Here is a 23,242-nt window from a genome sequence, read left to right as displayed (position 1 = left end):
AGGCATTATATAGCATGAACAAAATTCACCTGGGGGGGGGGCCCTGGGGTGGACCTCAAAGAGATCAGTACCTCAAAGCAGCTGAAACAAGTAAAAGGAGCGTGTGGGGCTGCCATCCGGAGGAGGCACGCACAGGTTATAAAAGGCGAGTAGAGAAAACCACAGGGTTTTTAAGTGTGTGTGCGGGCGTGTGCGTGTGTACGCACGCGTGGGCCTGTGTGTGCTTGCGCATCCACACTCCAAATTAAAAGTCACAGAGGGCAGACCTCCTGAATCACGGGCTGTTTATTTGGAATCAAATTGTTTCTCACCATCACCTCAAGGCAGCTTGCCCTTGGGTGAGTGGCTCCTGAGAGTTAATTACTTAAGGATGGTTAATGATTCTCCTGGGTGACACTGGGGGAGGTATATGCAAATTTATAGTAATTACAACAACTCAGCAGCAGCTACTCTGTGTAGTGTTCCCTGTGCTCCCGGCACTGCTTTCGACACTTGATTGTGTTATTTCAGCCACACAAGGATCCTGTGAGGTAGGCATGATCACACCGTCATTTTTCTTGTAGACATGGAAACTGAAGTGCAGGGAAGTTCCAGGAGTATAACTAATGTCACAGTGATTAAGTGGCAGAGCCGGGAGGCGGGGCACACGTGGGTCTGACTTTAAATCCCTTAGTACCCTTGCTGCACTAAAATGGATCAATTCATAAGAAAACTTTGAGCAAGGACTCCGGGGTGCTTCCAACTGCCAGGTGGGTACTCAGGGCAAAGGGAGGATCTTCCAGTTAAATTCGAGGGCAAGGGCTTTCAGGATTTGGGGATGCTCTGTGCCCAATAACGCCCATGCTCCTAAAAGCACCACTTGCAAGACAGGCCCCCCGGGGAATCACGGCTTGAGGCATCAGCAACAGCCTAGCCGCCCAGCTAAGCGACCTCAGGCCCCCAGTCTCCGTCACTGATGCCATTTGGGTGACTGCTCACCCCTGACTGTCATCGGCCAAGAACTCCGCTGGGCCCTTCCACCACCGCTCACCTGCCGGCCTGCAGCACCCCAGAAATGCTGAAGAGCCCGAAGTCTGTGATCACCACTTTGCCGTTGTCATAGAAGACATTCTTTGACTTGAGGTCCTTGTGAAGGATCCCCTTTGCGTGGAGGTAGCCCATGCCCTGCAGGAAGCAAGGAAATGGGAATTTTCAAGGAACACCTGAGTGCTCGCTGCTGCTACTTGGCTTGGGTTCACCCTCCTTGCCTTTCCAACAAGAGCGCCTCAAATAGCCGCAGTTCTGGGGACCCCAACGCAGGCGCTCGGAGGTGGGGTGAGAGAAGTCATGGCAAGTGGAAACAGGCAGGGTCCCCAAGACACACATCCACCACCACCCTCAGACCCCCGCCAAACTGTTCCCACCTAGCTCTTCTGCTTCTTGAAGAAGAGACAAAGAAAGATGTCCCTGGTGGGGAAAGAAAAATTGAAGACAAAAACGGAGAGCAGGTCCCCGGAGAAAGGAATTCCATCCACCACCTCCCCACACTTCCTCTTTAAAAAATAACTCCTCTGCAGGAGATTTGTTTTATATCCACTTAACCCGTATCAGTGCAGAATGCACTGCATTCCTCAAGGGACGGATCATGAGCCAATGATCAAGACCACGGAGGAGTCTAGTGGAGGTCTCCCTCAAGGGTGAGTCTCGAGATTTTTGGTTTTTCCCCTTTATGAGCAGTCACATTTTATCTCTTCTAACAGCTCAGTCCTGACACTTCCAGTGGTAACTAAAAGCCCCAGTCAACTGACTAATGAGGCACCTGCCAGAAAACACAGGATGTTCCAGTTTGTTTCAATCCCAAACAACTTGCAACAATTGGATGTTTCCCCAGCAGCTGCGGAAAGAGATGGCTGCACTCATGGGAATTCAAGCATCGGAGGGGTAAGGGATTCTAGCCACACAAAGTTATCCGGGTCCCCACAACAGGCCCAATTATCACGATGCTGGGGCACCAGATGGCAGCCAAACATCGGGAGACCAACCCTCATGGTGGTATCCGGGCAAAGCCCTTCCTCACCTACAGCCTGGTATTTTTCAGATCAAGTCTAATTTTTTTTTTTTTTTAAATCCAGACTGTTGGTCTGAAGCCAGACCATGCATCTCAGGAGGGAGCCCCAGACCCTGTGGTACCTTCACAATTTCTTGAGCAATCTGCCTCGTTTTGTTGACATCCAAGACGATTTTGGCGTCCCTCACCACAGAATAGAGCGTCCGTCCCTTACACAGGCTGGAAAGCAAAAGGACAAAATAAATGATCAGCAGTTGTTCAGATGAGAGTGACCCACAACGGTTGTTAGATGTGACAAGTAAGACTGCAGGTGCCACTAGTTTGCCTATCAGATAATGAGCCTGTAACTGGACCTCAGATCTGGTTCTGGGATGCAGATCGGGGCGGGGGCACGTTCTATCACCGACACCCCCACCCTGGCATCGCAGGATACCTGCAGAATCTAACCCAGTCCAGAGGCAGGCTTGCCACGTTCCGTCTGTCCCAGATTGCACAGAAGGAAAGCTGCGCGTAAACCAACAGCTTCTGGGGTTCTCAGACACCACTCAGACAGCACTCTGCCAACCACTTGTCCCAGCTGCTCCCGCTCACCCCAAGCAGCTGAGGGACAGCGATAAAAACACCAGCGAAGTGGTGGCTCACGTCCACCAAGTACCATCGGCCAAAGATGCATTCAAGCCTTCAGACCGTGGCGTGTCAACACCAACACCCCTCCCCCCAAACCAGATGCCTGTCGAGATAGAGGGCTTTTCAAACTATTTTCAGCCTCATTGAGTTCATTTCGAGGACCAGTGGTGTAAGATAAATGACAAGATGACAAAGGACGGTAATGCAGTGATGGTCACACCTCCCCGTTTAGTTGCCTACATGCCCATCCGTCTGTCCCTCCCGCAGTGCGCTCCGTTCCTGGCACGCACGCAGCAGGGCCTCAGTACATGGTCATGGAATGAATGAGTGAATGAATGAATTCTAGATTCACCACTGCATTCCCAGCCCCTAGCACCATGTCTGGCTCACGGTATCCGGTGTTGGCTAAAAGAGGAAAGGATGGTATCAGGAAAGTTCATGTTCCATCTCATGTCAAAATAATGGCTTGAATTTTTCTTTTAATCTAGGACTTCATTGCTAAAAGACTCTTAGTCCTTCCTTTAGTATCCTCGAGCCTTTGTTACATGCTAGAATAGCTGAGATCATGTGGTTGAGCTGGAACTATGGCAAAGGGACCTCAGTTTGGATCCCAGCCGTGTTCCTTACTGTGTGTCTTTGGGTGGGTTACTTAACCCCTCTGGGCTTCAGTTTCCGCAGCTATCAAAGAGAATATGTACCTCGTAGAGTCAGTACGAGGACTGAATGAGAGAAGGAGCCCAGGGCGGTGCCTGGCACGTGGTGGAAAGTGTAGCACAGGGGTTAGAACAGGGGCCTAGTCAAACTCTGTGGGTTAGAATCCTGGCTTGTCAGTTAATGGCTGTGTGACCCCAGGAAGGTGAGTTAACCTCTCTGAGCCTCATTTTCATTATCTGTAAAATGGGGTCAATAGTTCCTGCCTTACAAGATTGTTAAGGAGAACCATATGAAATCAGGTGTGTAAAGGGACGGGCATCTCTCCATGCCTGACACATACTAAGTGCTCATGAAATGCTGGCTATTAGGAGAGGTAGTGAATGATCAATAAAATGGCAAATGCACACACACCCTTGGCAAATACGTATTATATATTTATACACACATCACATCTGTTTGTCCATCTATTATATTACTCTCTACCTAGCTATGCATCCATTCATCCGCCCATATATCCGTCCAAAATGCTACCCGTGATCTTTGACTAAGAGTCATTTCTTCACTTCCTTAAGGTGAGATTCTCAGGGAAGCTGACTCCCAGGGAGTCTGATTCACCTGTCCAAGGTCGCCCAGTGCGCTGGCAGGAGGCAGCCACGGTGACTCAAGGCTATCCCCTGTCGTTGCTTTCCTGGGGGTACATTTGCTATGGCTGCTGCAGGAGAGGGGGAGGGAGTGGGCTGTGCAGCCACTTAAACCATACTGACATTTAAACATTGGGGATGGTGGAGACCGTGGGTGGATTCCCTCCCCTGGATACTCAGTTCTTGAACAGCCACCTACACGCATTACCGGTCAGAGCGCAGAAAATGCCGTCCCCACCGCATACGGCAGAGCAAATCACTGCAACAGGCTCCCAGGGTCCCAGACTCTCCTTCCCAGGGTAACCACATACAAGTCGCAGGCTTCAAATACCCTCCCATCTTCTTTCTCTGCTCACATCTTCCTCTACAGGAGCAGCTGCTAAAATCTTTGCTTCTCTCACTACCCTGTGGTTTCTGGGGCTGCTGGAGAAACCACCACCCACTGGTGGGATGTAAGTCGTACAATCACAGCTTGGCAGGGCTACCAAAGTGAAATATACAAATAACCCACGATCGGCAATTCCTCCCCTAAGTATATACGCAACAGTCATGCATACTCATGTTCACCCACGGATATGCCAGAATGTACTACCATGTTAACAGCAACCCATTCATAATAGCCCCACACTGGAGCTAATCCAAATGTTCGTCAACAGAAAGATGGATAGATTGTGATAGCACCATGGAACCATGTATGTTTGTACTATACTATAAAATAATAAACTATTGCTAACGGCAACAAACATACGTTTTGTTCAACAACGTTGAACAAAAGAAGCCAGACACACAGGACTCACATGGAATGATTCCGTATGTATAAAGTGCAAAAGCAGACAAAACTGACCCGTATGTGTGAAGTCAATGTAGTGGTGACCCTCGGGGGCTGGGGAGGCTGGAGAGGGCATGAGGGGCATGGGGGGAGGGGGCAGGCAATGTTCTGTTTTGATTGGGGTGCGGTATAGGAGTGTGAATTTAGTTGAAATTCATCAGGTTGTGCTCTTAGGATCTGGACACTTTGCCAGATATTACACTTAAAAAAGTTTGCTTCAAACAAATCGGCAAGGATGAACAATATGCGTGTTGAAATTTACAAGAAAATCTAAACCAACACTGATACCCAGGCATCCACTTTTTTTTTTAAAGATTTTGTTTATTTATTCATGAGACAGAGAGGCAGAAGGAAAAGCAGGCTCCCCGCTGAGCTGACAGGCTGATGCGGGACTCGATCCCAGGACCCTGGGATCATGACCTGAGCTGAAGGCAGACGCTTAACCGACTGAGCCCCCCAGGCACCCCCCCCCCCCACCCTGTAACCACTTTTAAGCTCTTCACATAGTCACAATTCTGTCTGCAGAGGAATTAGGGGCTCCGGGCCTGGCTGTGCCTGCCAGGTGTGTATCGGGGGCTGAGTTGGAGAGCAGGTGCAGGGAGAAGGCTGAGCTCTAAGTAGGAGCAGGCATCAGGCAGGTGTCCAGGGTGGCTGAGGCTCGGATACACCAGGCAAGTCAGTCCAAGTATCTTTGGCAACTGCTCTGAGCTTGGGGTTTCTATGGCTAACAGCGGTGCCCCAAAAGCCACTTGTGGGGTGGGAGGTGGAGAAGGGAAGGGAGGAGAGGATGAAGGTTTACTGAGCACGTGTGTGGGACCTAAGTCACCTCCACAAATCCTCAAGGCAGCCCCGCAGGGTCCACACTATTGCCCTATTCCTGCCGATGAGGCTACGGAGACCCAGAGGGGCGGAGGACCTGCTCACAGACACACAGACATGGTGTCAGCCTGTTCCTGATCTTTCTCTCATCCCTTCTGTGGTATGGGTGCCCAGTTACCAGACGTGATTTGGGGGCCATTTAAGAGACACGCAGGCAAGGGAATCCATATCTGACTCCACCATTTACTACTACCATTTACCACATTTACTACTGCTGGGTGGCCTTGGGAAGTGACTTTGATCTCAGTTTCCTCATCTGTAAAACAGGCGTAATGTAACACCACCGGCTAACGTGCATGAGCCCTTTCTAGGTACCAGCTGCCAGCCTAGGCACGAGGGCCCCACACGGTGGGTATTCTTGCTGTATTCCATGGATTCCAAGATGCACATTTCCTTGAAATTCAACATCTCCGAAAGCAGAATGTATCTTATTCATGAACAGGTAACAGTTTTTGTTGGCACTGTATTTCCTTCTTTGTCCATGAATACATGGTGCACATTGTAATTAATAGCATCTTGGATTTATTGAAGTCTTGGATCAGCCACGTTTTACAGATAAGGAAACTGAGGCTCTGAGAGGTTCAGTGGAGCTGGGATTTGAACCCAGGCAGCCTGGCTCCAGAGCTTAGGCTCTTAACCCTCATCTTTTGCTCCATAACTTTCTCTGAGACTCCAGCATGTCACATGCCCTCAGTAAATGGTAGTCATAATGTCACTACTATGGCAATGGGGATGAATGAGCCCGCGGGCCTTGGTGGCAGTCAGTCTGGAGGTCAGGAGAAGGTGTTTTAGTGGCTTAAGGATGTAGTTAGTAGCCCTCTAGGTTCTGGGGCAGTAAGCGCACGCGCGCACACACACACACACACACACACACATTTCCCCTCTCAGTATCTCTCTCTGCAAAATGATCACGTTTCTCCAAGAAGAGGAACAAGGACCGGATTATGCCCCACTTTATCTGCAGGCTGATAGAGAGGTCTCTCCAGCCCTGACCCCAGGCAATGCATTCATACAACTCTGACCTTTGACCCCACATCCCAGGTGACACAGTGGGCCTTCTGGCCAGGATGGCACTGCAAGTGTAAGATGCTTGTTATAAACAAGCCTAAAAGAGGATTGCCAGAAAGCAACCAGATAAAACCACCTAGAAGGCTTATCGAGGACCTGGCTACTTTCTGCCAAAACAGTGACTGGGGAGAAATCTAGATGCCTGGGGCAGCCACTTCTCTTCCCTCCTCCAAATCCCTCAGCACCAAGCAGGGGGACCCAGGCCTGTGTGCATGAATGGAGGGTGGGAGGGAGGGGAGTGTGTCTTTCAGGTATGTCTGGTCTTAAACTAGAATGTTCTAGACTGCGCACCTACAGTCTCCCGGCCACACCTGCTCCCCTTCCTGCAGTTACACCTGCCGAGACCTCAGAGGTGTTTAAGCACGAGGCCAGTGGCTAAATGGAAGATGCATCAAAATCCCTTGGAAGAGCTTGTTACAACAAAGATGGCTGGTCCCACCCTGAGAAATTCTGATTCTGGGGGTCTGGGTTGGGTTCCAGAGAACTGGCATTTCTAACAAGTCTCCAGGTCATGCTAATGCTGGTGGTCTAGGAACCCTACTTTGAGAACCACTGCTCAAGGCCAATCTCATTTGACTGAGGCCCAGAGATAGTAATGTTTGCAATCCATTTAGTGAGTGTGGCACTGTGGGCATGGTAGTATTCTAGGGGTAGGTGATACTGTTCTAGGTGTGTGCAAGACAGGCCCCATCCTTAATCTCATGGGACTGACTGGCCAGGGGAGACGTCGGGCAATAAATAAGTAAACAAGCAAATAGATGAGATATTCAGAGAGGCATAAGTGCTAAGGGGAAACTAAAGAGATTTATTGGACAGAGTGCTGGGGCTGGGGGCTTCTTTAGCTAGGATGGTTAGGGTAAGTCCCTCAGGGGAGGTGACCTTCATGCCAAGAGCTGAATGAAGAAAGGCAGCCATGTGAAAATCTGGAGGAAGAGAGTTCCAGGCTGAAGGACCAGCCAGTGCAAAGGCCCCGGGGTAGGACCAAGCCTGGTATACTTGAGTAACATAGCAAAGGCCCTATGGCTGGGCTCTAGAGAACACCTCCCAGGGCCTGCCCCCCTCAAGTATCAATCTTCTAAATAAAAGAAACAGTTGGGTGGAAATAGTCCTTAGCTCTGCCTGATTTGAGTTCCCAAGGCAGTTGGTTTCAAAGTCAGCTATTATTTTAAAAACACTCTATTCTGTCAGAAGGGATTTACAACCCTTTGGTTGTTCACTCACTTCTAAGCATTCCCCACCTCTCAAAACTCAAAACCCACTTAATTGCCCCTCTCCTCCCCCCCTTCCCTTGAGCAAATAAATCACATGTCAAGCAACAAGTTGCGTGCTCCCATCAAATTCTAGCCGCAGGCAAGCTTTTAACTTCCAAGTCGTTCATGAATCTAACACTGAAGATATTAAACCTCGGGACTCTGGGGCTTTCTAATAAAAAATGCCAGGTTTGCTTCCTATTAAAAATGGGGAAATGCCAGAAAACAAGTGAGAAACGCTGTGCGTCCAGGAAATGAAGTTACAGAGTTCCATTTAGTAAGGGGTGGGTGGCAGAAGGCTCATGTCCAAGAGGATGGTGGCCGGCCAGACACTGGAAGATGCAAAGCAGGAGCCTTGCTGCCCAGGAAAGCAGGGCTTACTTTTTGCCAGTGCACACCCCCGCTCCAGCCTTTGATATTGTTGCAAAGCTCGGAGAAGTGGGGAGGGACAAGGAAGCTTAGACCCTGTCTTACTGAATTTTTCTCTCCAGGCCTGGATCCAATTTTGCTAAGTGCAGAGGCCAAAGGCTGGCTGCTCTGGGCCCTTCCAGTACGGAGACAGGGCTATGCCAATGAGTGATAACTCATGCCCCTAACCATGACCTCATGCTTCTGGGCATCTGGTGACATTCTGCCCTCCGTGGTCTGGGCTTTACAAGGGTAGGAGTGCTCCCCGGGCACAGGCAGCCAGCTGGGGAAGCATGAGCCTTCAGCTCGCTACAGGAAGAACTTCCAGGAAATGGTAGCCCAGCGGGGCCTCTGCCTCCAATCACATTGTGTGGTCCAGCCGCCATCCGAGACCTGTTCTCCTGACCTTGTCCAAAGACGTCCCGGGACACGCTCCTCCCTAACTCTGCAGCATAGTCTTTTATCATCTCCTAAGGGTCAGACTATAACATCTCATGGCAATCATTCCAGAACCACCTTAAGATTTTTGCCAGACTGGCCACCTTGCATTATTTATCACTTGCTAGGAGTTTCCTTTGGATGCCCTGCCTTGAAAAAAAATAAGTGTATTTTAAAAAGAAACTTTTATCATGACCTTCTATATTGCCAGGTAGAAAGCCAGTATCTCTAGCCCCAGATAATGTAAAAGGAAGTACAATGAAAGCCAAGATGTCAAACAAAACGAAACCCTAGCTGGGGATTGCAGCCTTTGCCAAATGATCTGATCCTGAGGCCCCCTCTTTGTGTTAAAAAAAGGAGGTTTAGCAGGTCAGGGCTAAGAAGGCGTTAGATACTAGCACTGGGTGGAGACTTTCTCCTTAATGTCACCAGGAGGATGGAAGTAGAATCGAAGAGGAAAAGGACGGTCTCACCCCCTGTGATTCAATGCTATGTGGGGCCAGTGGTACCTGTCTTCCACTCTGGGAAACCCTCATTTAATCCTCATATCTGCAAACCCCTCCTTCCTGCCAATTATGCAACAACTGAGTACCACAGGCCAGGTATGTGCAGTGACAGGACAAAAAGGGCCATTTCCTTGTTCTGATGGAACTGACATTCTCGTGGAAGAACAGACACTGGCAAATAGAGCAACTGTAAGTTACAAGTAGGACGACGGAGAAATTAACATGGGTCAGGTAGAGACGAAGGGGAGAGAGCTGGGTGTCTCCATTAATAAGTGGTCAGACTGGCATCTCAGGAGGGGACATCAGCGGCCCCCTTCCCACCACATCATGCTGTCTTAGGGCAAAGACTCTGCACTGCTTTCTGGCAACTTCTCACCACATGCCTCTTGTCCCATCTCTCCAAGAAGGGCAGGTATCATCTTATTTAGGATGATGACCACCTCCCGAAGGCTGGCCAGGGGGCCAGGATAGAGGCAAAAGGTTTCCCGGGATCATCTCATCCAATGCTTCAAAGAACTCTCTAAAGTGGGTATGGTTATTCCCATCGTACAGATGGGAGACTGAGGCCATAAGTCAGCCTGGATAGGAGACCACCCTTCAGAATCAGAACCACCTGGGATAAAATTCTGCCCCTTTCTGGTTGTGTGATCTCAGGCAGGCTCCTGGAAACCTTTAGAACGTGCAGTGCTTTATGACGTGTGAGGTGAGCTGAGGAGGGAAGGGAGGTGGTTATACGTAGTGAGTATGTGTGTGGCCTCCGAGTTCAGTTTGAGTATCCACTACTCGGCACTGCTTGGAAATGAGGTGAGGCAGGACAATGGTCTCTGCTATGGGCCTCCCTGGGACGAGGCACTGAGCTGAGCACTTCTCAGGCCCTCCTTCCCAGGAGGGCAGGTACTAGGTTACAAATGAGGCAATTCACGTGCAGGAAGGTTACAGCACCTGCCTGGGGTCCCACAGTCAGTAGGTGACAGGCTCCGGATTGGAGTCCAGGTCTGAAAGCACCACGTCTTTCCAGGATTTTAGAAGCTCCCTTGGGAAAAGGTGGTTTGGTAAAGAGGAGTGACCTGAACCCACTCAAGATGGCCTGACTTCTGGAAAACTTCATCCACTGAGCTCAGCTGAGATACCCCCCAACCCCAGCTCAAAGCCTGTCCTTCCGACCCTCCAAATTCAGGGCCAGCCCAAGTCTGTCCTCACTGTCCGCTTGCTGTTTGTGTTTCTGAATTCCCAGCCACCACCCAGAGACAAGCAAGGCAGGCCAAAGAAGGCTGGGTCATTTGAGGGGGTCTTCAGAGCTCCTGCAGCACACGGCTGGCCAGGCCCAGGGGAGGAGCTCCAGAAATGCTCCGGGAATGAGTGAATGACCACTGGAGCTGGGAGGAGACCTATGTTTGGTGCCAGGGCAGATCTTTCTGAAAGAGACCCTGAGCCAAGCCAGAGCCAGTCAGTGATGAAGCGTGCAGCCTCCTCCCTGTCGGCGCAAGGTACCGAAAGACCACGCTGACCCACCCTCCCCGCCCTGCCTTCCAGGGCTGGATACCGAAACACATCAGTTCTTATTGTTCCCTGACCAGAACCACATTTTTTAAAAAAAAGCTGAACAGTAAACTGAATTACCATTTAAAAAATGTATATGCATGCCACCTAATTTATATGCATTAAAAACCCAAGAGGACAGACTCCAAGGTGTTAGCAGGGTTATTTCTAGGTAGTGGGATTAAGAGCTTTACAAGTTGGGTTTTTTTTTTTTTTTCCCCTTGCTGCTTATCTCTCTTTTCTACTTTTTCTCCCAATAAACACATGGTACTTTTGTAAAATGAGAAAAAAGGGGGAAAAAAAGGCACCTCTGAGTCAGACGGCAATAAAACCAGACACACGTTTATCCTCTAGATGGTTTGGAAAATACTGAGCTGGCCACGGACTGAAATGAGGAAGGACAGTGTGAACCGCGTCCATGCTCGGAGCAGCTCAGCCTTGGCCTTGCTCGGAAGGCTGTCTGGCCGTGATTTGTTCAAGGCAGGAAGCATTTTTTGTGCCTTGTCTTCTGCATAGGGGCTGCACCTGCTGGGCACGCAGCACATGACGGGCCCTTACCTGAAAGCCCCAATAGCACCCTCTCCCTGGAAAAGTTCAATCCCTAATGAAGAAGGCAGAGTCAACGATCTGATTTTTTAAAAATAACTGTGTGTCTGGTAAGAGGAGGAGGGGCAGACAATGTGTGGTATGCATCACCCCACAAACGGCTGGGTCCTTTCTGCCCATGGGGCCCAGGGCCCAAGCGGGTGGAGCGAGGTGGGGGAGGGGAAACAGCAGGGGGATGGGAGAATTCCACCTTCCCAGGAGATGGACCTCAGTGTGGCACTTACCTGGCCATGATGTAAGAGAACATGTATAGAAAGTTCTAGAATTCGGGCTATAGACTCATGTTATAGATGAATGGGTCCACCTCCTTCATGGAAGAAATGGTGACACAGAGGAAAATAGAATTTCCCAAGGTGGTGCTTCAAGTGGCATAGTTAGGCTTGAACCCCAGATCTGCCTGAGGCTAAATTCTATGTTTGCAGGCCCAGAGCCATGCCGCCTCCTAAGAATCATCAATACCATTCGCTGGGAACCTTCCCATGAGCACTCTGCTAGGGGTTTGACATGAATGATCTTAACTACAGTTGACCCTTGAACGATGTGGAGCAGGGGCAGGGGAACTGACTCCCCACACAGTTGAAAATCCGCATGTAACTTTTGAGTCCTCGAAAATTTAACTGACAGGAAGCCTTACTGATCACATAAAGTCGATGAACACATATTTTGTATGCTATATGTATTATATACTTATTCTCACAATAAGGTAAGCTAGAGGGGTGCCTGGGTGGCTCAGTCGGTTAAGCGTCTGCCTTCTGCTCAGATCAGGATTGCAGGGTCCTGGGATGGAGCCCCATGTTGGCTCTCTGCTCAGCAAGGAGCCTGCTTCTCCCACTCCCTCTGCCTGCCACTCCCCCTGTTTGTGCTCTCTATCAAATACATAAATCTTTTTTTTTAAGGTAAGCTAGAGAAAAAGCATTAAGAGATCCATAAAGAAAATACATTTGCTATACTGTATTTCTAGAAACAAATCTGTATATAAGTGAATTTGTGCAGTTCAAACCCATGTCATTCAAGGGTCACCTAGAGATGCACCCCCAATTTCAACCTTATTAGGGAAGTGTATTGCTATTTCAGATGGGAAAACGGAGACCCAGGGAGGACAAGTCACTTGCTAGGCTCATGCAGAGGACACCTACGAAGCAGAACTAGCTACCCCCCAACTGTCTGACACCAGCGTCTTGTTCTTAGCCACTGAGCTACATGGCCTCTTTGGGAAATAGAAAGAGCAGGGCTGAGGGATGAGGGAACCGACATTTTCCAAGCTCCTGAGACAAGCCTCATCAGAACCCTGTGGGGGAACGTTTCATCTTCCCACTTTTCCAATGAGGAAGCAAAGGCTCAAGGGAATAAATGACTTGCCCAGGATCCTTTGCAGCCAGGATGTGGCAACAGGAGCTGGGTCCAGCTTGCCCGAAGCTCCCTTTCCACTGCCTCTCCCTTTCTTGAGAATGGGATGCCCCAGCACACACCCAGGGAGCTCATTGTTGGCACTGCTCTAGGTCAGGAGCTCACAGAGAATCTGGAAGAGTGTAGATACACAGGCTTAGGAGAGTAAATACCTGATAAATGCTATTTTATTGGAACACAGCCACACCTTTGTTTGCACACTGTCTATAGATGCTTTCATGCTAAAATGGCAGAGTTGAGTCTCAGACTGTATGGCAAAACTAAGAATATTTACAGTCTGAAAAAAATAAATACAACTTAAAAAAATTTTTTTTTAGACAGATGTTGGCGGGGATGCGGAGAAAGGGAACCCTCCTACACTGTTGGTGGGAATGCAAGCTGGTGTAGCCACTCTAGAAAACAGTATGGAGGTTCCTCAAAAAGTTGAAAATAGAGCTACCATATGATCCAGCAATTGCACTATTGGGTTTTACCCCAAAGATACAAATGTAGGGATCCGAAGGGGTACGTGCACCCCAATGTTTATAGCAGCAATGTCCACAATAGCCAAACTGTGGAAAGAGCCAAGATGTCCATCAACAGATGAATGGATAAAGAAGATGTGGTATATATATACAATGGAATATTATGCAGCCATCAAAAGGAATGAGATCTTGCCATTTGCAACGACACGGATGGAACTGGAGGGTGTTATGCTGAGCGAAATAAGTCAAACAGAGAAAGACATGTATCATATGACCTCATTGATATGAGGAATTCTTAATCTCAGGAAACAAACTGAGTGTTGCTGGAGTGGGGGGTGGGGTGGGAGGGATGGGGTGACTGGGTGATAGACACTGGGGAGGGTATGTGCTCTGGTAAGTGCTGTGAACTGTGCGAGACTGCTGAATCTCAGATCTGTACCTCTGAAACAAATAACGCAATATATGTTAAGAAAAAAAAAAAGAAGAAGAATGTAGCAGGAGGGGAAGAATGAAGGGGGGGAAATCGGAGGGGGAGAAGAACCATGAGAGATGATGGACTCTGAAAAACAAACTGAGGGTTCTAGAGGGGAGATGGGTGGGAGGATGGGTTAGCCTGGTGATGGATATTAAAGAGGGCACATTCTGCATGGAGCACTGGGTGTTATGCACAAACAATGAATCATGGAACACTACATCTAAAACTCATGATGTAATGTATGGTGATTAACATAACAATAAAAAAATTAAAAAAAATTTTTTTTAATTTACTGTCTGGCTCTTTACAGAAAAGGCTTGTTCACCCTTGTTCTAAGAAACTGGGGTGGGTCAACAGAAATTGGGCTACTAGAACTAGAGAGAGTTGAATAAATCTAAATCATTCTCCTTTGCATTGAAGTGGGTACGGTCAAGGCCAAGTGGATTTTCCATTCATTCAACCATTCGTTCAACCATTCACCTGTCCACGCATGTGAGCCAACGCTCCCAGCTAGGTATGGGGATATCGAGTCTGGACGGCAAGGCGGACACACCCAGGTGCGACGTGCCAGGACTCAAACATGGACGCGCATGTCAAATCAGGGTCCTCTCCACAATCCCTGCCTGAATCCTCAGACCGCACCCCGCCAGAGCCTTCCCAGGCGGCTCCCAGGCACTAGATGAGTGGGACAAATGTTCATCCGAGTGAGGCAAATCCCAAATTGCTTTAGAATACGTTCCTTACAGATCACTGGCTCGCACAGGGCCACCACGGAGGAAATTACTGATCCTTTGCTGCCACACAATGGGTCACTGTCGCTGAATCAAAAGCCACAGGCATGACACATGTCTGTGCGTACGCACATGTACGTATACAGTCTTGTTTCTATGGGAGCCAGTGCCCCTCTCCGCACGCATGCATGAATATGTGTGTATACATGGGAGTGAATCTGTGGGTGTGTGGGCGCATGGAGGTGGGACCTGCATGCATGCACATTTATGTGTATCCATATATGTGTGTGGGGGGGCATCTTTGCATTTATGTGCACGTCTGTGTCTATCGCTGGGTATGCTTCTGTGACTGGTGTCGGGACGGTCCTGCAGGGATGGCCGTGCCAACCTCAGAACCGGCCACAGCCTCTCTCGCCTCTCAGACAGCGCTCTATGTCTGCATTTCCCTTGGCCTTTGACAGGCTCCAGTAAAAACGCGGATTCTTGGTCTGAAAGACGGAAGTTCAGGTTGCCAGGGGCTGGGGGTTGATGAGGGTGGGGGTCGGGAGCGACTGTGGCCAAAGCTTCTACAGTTAGATGTGGGGATCGTTGCACAATTTTGCAAATATACTAAAAACCACTCAGCTGTATGGATACACTCAATGAGCAAACTTTAGGAGATCTAGAAATAAAATCAGTAGTTTCAAAAAGAAAGAATATTAGAAGTTTACACAAAAATCCCCACTCGTTTCTGGCTGCTACATTGACAGAGGTGCAGAGGAGACCTGGTCTGGGAAAGAGGAAAAGCCCCTGATTTCACAGGCTTGTCCATCAGGGAAGGAACTTCCTCCCGTTTCCACAACGCTCACCTCTGCTGGCCTGACGGCAAAGAGCACTGTGCCCTTTGCACCCAAAGCTTTTTAGATAAAGCCAGAATGCCGAGGGGATCTAAGGCAGCCTGGATGGGCAGCACTGCTGGGGTGACCACTTGGGCAGAAATGAACTTGAGCTACCATTTCATTACCCAACAGGGATGGAGACAGATGTAGAGACAGGGGAATGTGCTGGGAGTAAGCATTCCTTTTCCGGGCGGCAACTGAAAAAGAGAATGGAAAGAGACAGAGAACGAATCAGAGGGGCAACAGCACCCCGTGGCTAGGAGCTCAGAACTTGTGGGTGGGCAGAACGGAGTTCCAGGTCCAGTCCGGGTGCTCTTATCTTTTTTAAGATCGATATTTATTTATTTATTTATTTGGGAGAGAGAGAGAAGGAGGAGGAGGAGGAGAGAGGACGAGGAAAAGAATCCCAAGCAAACTCTGCACTGAGCTCAGAGCCCAAAGCAGGGCTCTATCTCACGACCCTGAGATCACAACCTGAGCTGAAACCAAGAGTCGGAAGCCCAACTGACTGAGCCACCCAGGCGCCCCTGGTCTTGGTGCTCTTAAGCTTTTGGGCAACTCGCTTAAAATAAATGCACATGGACAAGCCAGAATCTGCTTCACAGGTCTGGGGGGATTAAATTAGAGAACGTGCAGGGAAGAGACATGCCATGCGTTCTCCAAAGTCTGTTCCATATTGCCCCCTCCAAGTCCCATGGGAGACCACAATGCCCAAGCTCTTTGCAGTTAGGAGCAGCAGCTGACGACTTCTGGCCAACGAAAGGTGATCCCTGCCACTTCCTGGTAGAGATGAGGAGAAGCCCATCTATCATTTCTCTTTAGATGATAGGATAGAGCCCCGGACTGGAATATCCTGGATCCCTGAGTGACTGTATGGAAGGCAGCCCTCCGGAAGCATTGTCCAACCTACAGCACAGTCTATGTGAGTGAGAAGTAAACTTTCTGAGTAAGCCACAGAGATGTCAGGGTTATCTGTCACTGTTGCACGAGTCTATCCTCCCCTGACTAGACCTCCCCGTTCATAGGTAACAGGCAGGAGGGAGAGGTTTCCAGGTATGGGGATTAAATTAATCAGGGTTTCCCAGGACACAGGATAGGTACCACCAGCCCCAAATCACACTGAATCACATAATAACAGCATGAGTGAGGACATAAGACGAGCACGAAAGAGACAACAGCAACATGAAAACAGGAGACTCTGGCCAGGGTCACCCCTGCACAGTAAACATTGCCAGGGAAACCAGTCTCTGTGATGGGAGCTGCGTTCCCCTTGGTGCTAAGAGATCACGGTTCTCTTCTGAATGCCCACAGACACCTCCATTTGTACATAACTGGGCAGAAGAGTGGTTTCAAGAAGCAGTGGCAAATGGGAATCTGTGCTCGGTGAGATTCAATTTCATGTTTTTGTTAATAGCTTTCTCCTGCTTCTCACAGATAGAAAGCAAGTCACCCCAGGGATGTGACCTCACCTCTCAATCATTTAAAAACAGCAAATAAATGTCTGGAGAGATTAAAAACACAGGTTCTGTGCCCTGAAAGGTTGCCGTGTGACAATGTTGCATCTTCATGGGAAAGATGAAAACTCCATGTAATCCTATTATAAATATTTCCATTAGTCACCAAGCCTCACTTTGGTAATCTGTTTCAATTCAAAGTCCTGTCATTCCCCAAAACCCAATTTAGAAGGTGCACGAACAAAATGTAAGTTTGTGCCAATTTCTCAGAGACGGGCAAAAATCGTCACTCAAGTTCATTTGGGGTTCTTTTTTTTTTTTCCCTTAAGCTCTTAACTCCGGGGCACCAAGAGAATTCCTTCCCGACATTCGCTGGGTAATCTTGTCCTCTCAGGTCTCCTTAAATCCCTAGCTTCTATCTACAAAGCTTCTAGGGCAGAGATGCAGAGATCTTAACATGCAAGGGTCCAGCCATCTCAACATGCAAGGTGCATGCACTTTGGGATGCTCTGGGGAGGCCAGTGGGAGGGGATGTCCAGGCCTGGGGCTGGGATGTATACAAAGAGTTAGGACCAGCCCAACCACTGACTCTACACAGCTCAGGGCCAGAGCCCAGATGCCAGGCCAGTCTCTATACCATCCTGTCCACCAGTGTGGAAGCTATCAATCACATCATTGCAAACACGCTGCGAGCGGGTGGGTAGAGTCGGCCCCATTGTACAGTGAAGAAATAGAGGCTCAGGGTTTAACCCAAACCTGGAGCTGGTACCTGGTGATGCTGCCCCCTTCCCCAAGACCAGAGCCCAGACATTCTACTCCCATGTCTTTGTGAGTTTCATCAGCCCTCCGTAGCCTCCTGCTTAAGCTGAGTTGTGTTTTTGTGGTTTACTGCCGGGTAACCCTGGACAAGGAACGAAACTTTCTGGAACCTGCTGTAGACCGAATGCTTGTGTCCACACCCAAATTCCAGCTGGTATTTGCAGGTGGGGCCTTTGGGAGGTGATTAGGTCATGAGAGGGGAGCCCTCATGAATGGGATCAATGTCTTTGATAAAAGAGACCCCAGAGAGCTCCCTTGTCCCTTCTACCATGTGAGGTGGCCGGGATAAGACAGTCATCTGTGAACCAAGAAGCAGGCTCTCACTAAACACTGAATCTGCCAGCAGTCTGATCTCAGACTTCCCAGCCTCCAAAGCCGTGAGAAATAAATGCCTGTTTATAAGTCGCTCATTCTATGGTATTGTGTTATAGCAGCTCAAATGGATGAAGACCGAGCCTGATCTAGAAAGAGGTTGATGAATAATTCCATTCACCTCCATGGTCGCCTGTGAGCATTCAGTAACACAGAGTAGCACTCAAGAGTCTGTTCAGCACTGTGCCTGGCATAAGGCTCAATAACTATCTACTCGTATTATTACGATTACTCATCCCTGAAGGTCAAGATATCTTAGACTTTGGAACCCACCATACCCTCCCCCCTCCCAGCTGGCACCGTTTGCTCCAATCCAATGAACAACTGATACTTTTCCAAATGTAGCATCTTCTTTCTCCTACCTTCTTGCTTTTGAGTCTACCATCCCCTCCACCAAGAACGCCCTTCCCTCCATCCCCCACTTCTTGCAAAAGGTCTTACTCATCAGGAAATAGCCCATCTTCCCTCTCCGTGAGTTCTCGCCATACCCTGCCTACACCCGTGTTTCCACTCTTCCTACCTGGTCTAATGCTGAGTTTCTTGTCTGTGCTGGATGGACGAAAGCGAAGGAACACACACATTAATGACTAACAAAGCCATTTTTAAACATTTTGATTGGGGACACAGGTTTAGAATGTTTATAAGTAGGAAGGAGCCTTCGGAGTTGACACACACACCACCATATTGGGCCAACAAAACATCATCTCTATCAAAATTAGAAGCTAAATGTCAAGGCTCTCAGATGTGATTTCCTAAATTATTTCAACGAGGCAGCCCAGAAGAATTAGACTATGGATTTTATCGGTTCTCTAGATCATATGTTAACACTCTTTTTGGCAGCCTGAAAATGACATTTCTCTTCCCAGCCAAGATCTCCTCTTTTCCCACTTAGCAAACATTGGTAATTTTTTTTTTTTTTTTTTTAAATCCTGAGCTGTCCGTTTCCAGTTGCAGTTTCTATCCCTGCTCGGTGCATGGGCATGAGGGTCTGCTCGCTTCAGAGATACCGTCCTCCCGGTGTCAGAACGGCCCCATATTGTCCACAAGCCTGACTGTCACCACCCAGGGCGGCTCTGAAAACCACACGGGAGAGGGGAGAAGAGAGCCCAGTGTGGGAGGCTTTGTGGGCGAAAAGCAGACAAGCAGACCTCAGACTGTCTCCTGCAAGAGGAGCATCTGGGTAGAGGCCCAGAGCGCGAGGGCTTCAGAGTGAGCGGATGGGCTCAGGCGCTTCGCGGTCGAGTAATAGAGGCACAGGACTTAGCCTCTCCGAGCCTCGCTTCCTCATCTGCAAAATAAGGGTGACGGTACCATCCCCGTGAATTGTCGAAGAAATGCCCAGATGTGAACCCTGCCCCTACCTCCACAGGTTGCTTTATCTTTCTGAGCCCCCGTTTATTTCATCCATGAGCTGGATTTAATGAACCAAACTCACTGTTCTGAAAATTAAACAATTCATCTAAAGAGCTTACTGCTGTGCCTGGCACGTGGAGAGTACCAGCAAAAATACTGCTCTTCCTTATATGGATTAGAAACAATTAACAGTGTGTTCATTTCCTCTCTCCCTTTAAGGAACCACCCAAGGCATGAATTCATACAACAGAGAGCTGACGGTCTCCTGGGACCCAGGCTGAGGGCTAGACTCTGGGGTCGGTCACATGGCTCAAAGAGACAATCCAGGACCTCCTGGGACTTCTGGTGTAGTGGAGGAGGCAGGTGTGACAAGACCCTCACCTGGCTCAGGCCACACAGGGGAGGGTGGGCATAGAGGAGGGAGCAGAGCCTGCTGCGTGGGGGAAGGGGCGGCTGTGGAGGAGGGTTTCCGGCAGAGGTGCAGAGAAGGCAAAAGGGGAGACTATCAGCCATCATTCAGACATCGTCCCAATATCATCGGGGTGATGGGGCCCAAGGAGTCCTCCCACTGCTGTCAGGAAGTTCTAAGAGCCCTTCTTTGTTGATGAACCCCAACGGTCTCTCACTGACCTTCCTCCTCTCCCTCCAACCTGCTCTGCACACAGCAGGGGAATGAGCTTTGTGACTCAAAAGGGAGATCATGTTATGCACCCCATCCACTGCCCTACTAAAAATCCTTTTAGAAGGGCACCTGGGTGGCTCAGTGGGTTAAGCGTCTGCCTTCGGCTCAGGTCATGATCCCAGGGGCGTGGGATCGAGCCCTACATCGGGCTCCCTGCTCCGCGGCGAGTCTGCTTCTCCCTCTCTCTCTGCTTTCCCTCCCCCCTGCTCATGCTCACTCTCTCAAATAAATAAATAAAATCTTAAAAAAAAAAAAAATCCTTCTAGAGTCCTCCATAGCAGAATGATGAAACCTTGTCACATGCGACAAGGATCCTCCTACCTACTGCCACTCTGGCCTCTTCACGTGACCCTTGTCCCTTGTAACCACCTGAAGGGAGCCCGAGACTGCTGCTGGGGGCAGTGAGGCGGTTACTCCTCTTATGTGCTTCTGGAGCCCAAATGGGCAATCGCCTTCATACAGGTAATCACCTGAGTGACAGGTAAGGGAGGACCAGGGCAGTGCCTAAATCCGGGGGAAAGTAACGGCCGGCATCCCATCTGGGTGACTCGGGGAACGGCCATCTCTTCTAAAGGAAGGGGTAAGACAGACAAGTGGGCAAAGTTTCAGCCAGGGCTGAGTTCCCAAGTCACATCTCACCATGTCAGAGCCAAGAGACATTCACTGTGGTGGAACAGTCAAACCCCAGCGTCCCCTAAGAGATACGTGGGCTACCTGGAAGCTAATATTCATTCCCTCACTCATTTACTCCTTCATGTATTTATTGAGCACCTACTATGGTGTCCGCTACTGTTTTAGGTAATAGGTTAAAAAGCAATGCCTCTGAGCTCATGGAACTTACGTTTTTTAGCACAGGGAGAAATATAAAAACAAACAAATGAATGAGGAATATATTCATGAGAACAGTAGCAATGGTTAACACTTAGCTATGCCCTCAAAGACCCCATCAAAAAGGAGAATTTCAGACCAATATCCCTGATGAATATGGATTCCAAAATTCTCAACAAAATCCTAGCTAATAGGATCCAATACATTAAAAGGATCATCCACCACGACCAAGTGGGATTTATCCCCGGATGCAAGGGTGGTTCAACATTCGCAAATCAATCAATGTGATAGAACACATTAATAAGAGGACAGAGAAGAACCATATGGTCCTCTCAATAGATGCAGAAAAAGCATTTGGCAAAATACAGCATCCTTTCCTGATTAAAACTCTTCAGAATATAGGGGCGCCTGGGTGGCTCAGTCGGTTAGGCGTCTGCCTTTGGCTCAGGTCATGATCCTGGAGTCCTGGGATCGAGCTCCACATGGGGTTCCCTGCTCAGCAGGGAGCCTGCTTCTCCCTCTCCCTCTGCTGCTCCCCCTGCTTGTACTCTCTCTTTCTCAAATAAATAAAATCTTTAAAAAAAAAAAAAAACTCTTCAGAATATAGAGATAGAGGGAACATTCCTCAAGTTCATAAAATCCATCTATGAAAAACCCACAGCGAATATCATCCTCAATGGGGAAAAGCTGAGAGCCTTTCCCTTAAGATCAGGAACACGACAAGGATGCCCACTCTTGCCACTATTGTTCAACATAGTACTAGAATTCCTAGCAAAAGCAATCAGAGAACAAAAAGAAATAAAAGGTATTCAAATTGGCAAAGAAGAAGTCAAACTCTCTCTCTTCGCAGATGACAAGATACTTTATGTGGAAAATCCAAAAGACTCGACCCCCAAATTACTAGAATTCATACAGCAATTCAGTAATGTGGCAGGATACAAAATCAATGCACAGAAATCAGTTGCTTTCTTATACACTAACAATGCAACTGTAGAAAGAGAAATTAGAGAAACGATTCCATTTACAATAACACCAAAAACCATAAGATACCTCAGAATAAACCTAACCAAAAAGGTAAAGGATCTATACTCTAGGAACTACAGAACACTCATGAAAGAAATTGAAGAAGACACAAAAAGATGGAAAAACATTCCATGTTCATGGATCAGAATAAACTTTTTAAAAATGTCTCTGCTACCCAGAGCAATCTATACCTTCAATGCCATCCCAATGACTTTTTTAAAGTGCTAGAACAAACAATCCTAAAATTTGTATGGAATCAGAAAAGACCCCAAATCACCAAGGAAATGTTGAAAAAGAAAAACAAAGCTGGGGTATCACGTTGCCTGATTTCAAGCTATATTACAAAGCAGTGGTCACCAAGACAGCATGGTACTGGCACAAAAACAGACATACAGACCAATGGAACAGAATAGAGAGCCCAGATATGGACCCTCAACTCTATGGTCAAATAATCTTCGACAAAGCAGGAAAAAATATGCAATGGAAAAAAGACAGTCTCTTCAATAAATGGTGCTGGGAAAATTGGACAGCTACATACAGAAGAATGAAACGACATTCTCTAACACCATACACAAAGATAAACTCAAAATGGGAAAGATCTCTATGTGAGACAGGAATCCATCAAAATCCTACAGGAGAACATAGGCAGTAACCTCTTTGACATCGGCCACAGCAACTTCTTTCAAGATTCATCTCCAAAGTCTAGTGAAACAAAAGCAAAAATGAACTTTTGGGACTTCATCAAGATAAAATCTTCTGCACAGCAAAGGAAACAGTCAACAGAACAAAGAGACAACCCACAGAATGGGAGAAGATATTTGCAAATGACACTACAGACAAAGGGCTGGTACCCAAAATCTATAAAGAACTTCTCAAACTCAACACCCAAAAAACAAATAATCAAGTCAAAAAATGGGCAGAAGATATGAACAGACACTTCTCCAAAGAAGACATACAAATGGCTAACAGACACATGAAAAAATGTTCATCATCATTAGCCATCAGGGAAATTCAAATCAAAACCACATTGAGATACCATCTTACACCAGTTAGAATGGCAAAAATTGACAAGGCAGGGAACAACAGATGTTGGAGAGGTTGTAGAGAAAGGGGAACCCTCTTACACTGTTGGTGGAAATGCAAATTGGTATAGCCACTTTGGAAAACAGTGTGGAGGTTCCTCAAAAAATTAAAAATAGAGCTACCCTATGACCCAGCACTTGCACTCCTGGGTATTTACCCCAGAGATACAGATGTGGTGAAA

At 48.2% G+C, this 23,242-nt stretch overlaps 1 protein-coding gene across 3 annotated transcripts in view; it reads right to left on the bottom strand.

Moving 5' to 3' along the window:
* Positions 1-23,242, bottom strand: part of KSR2 (kinase suppressor of ras 2) — a 417,297-nt gene that overhangs the window by 31,810 nt on the left and 362,245 nt on the right. For all 3 annotated transcript variants that reach the window (XM_032431391.1, XM_032431394.1, XM_032431393.1), the window contains exons 15-16: positions 2,170-2,266; positions 1,031-1,164 (exon numbers count right to left, since the gene is read on the bottom strand). In XM_032431391.1, coding sequence (XP_032287282.1) covers positions 1,031-1,164; positions 2,170-2,266 — 231 coding nt within the window. The remainder of the gene's footprint in view (positions 1-1,030; positions 1,165-2,169; positions 2,267-23,242) is intronic.

This window comes from Phoca vitulina, unplaced genomic scaffold (assembly GCF_004348235.1).
Source record: "Phoca vitulina isolate PV1807 unplaced genomic scaffold, GSC_HSeal_1.0 scaffold46, whole genome shotgun sequence".
Taxonomy (NCBI): Eukaryota; Metazoa; Chordata; class Mammalia; order Carnivora; family Phocidae; genus Phoca; species Phoca vitulina.
Note: the sequence above shows the minus strand (reverse complement) of the source record. Positions and strands in the feature narration are given on the sequence as shown.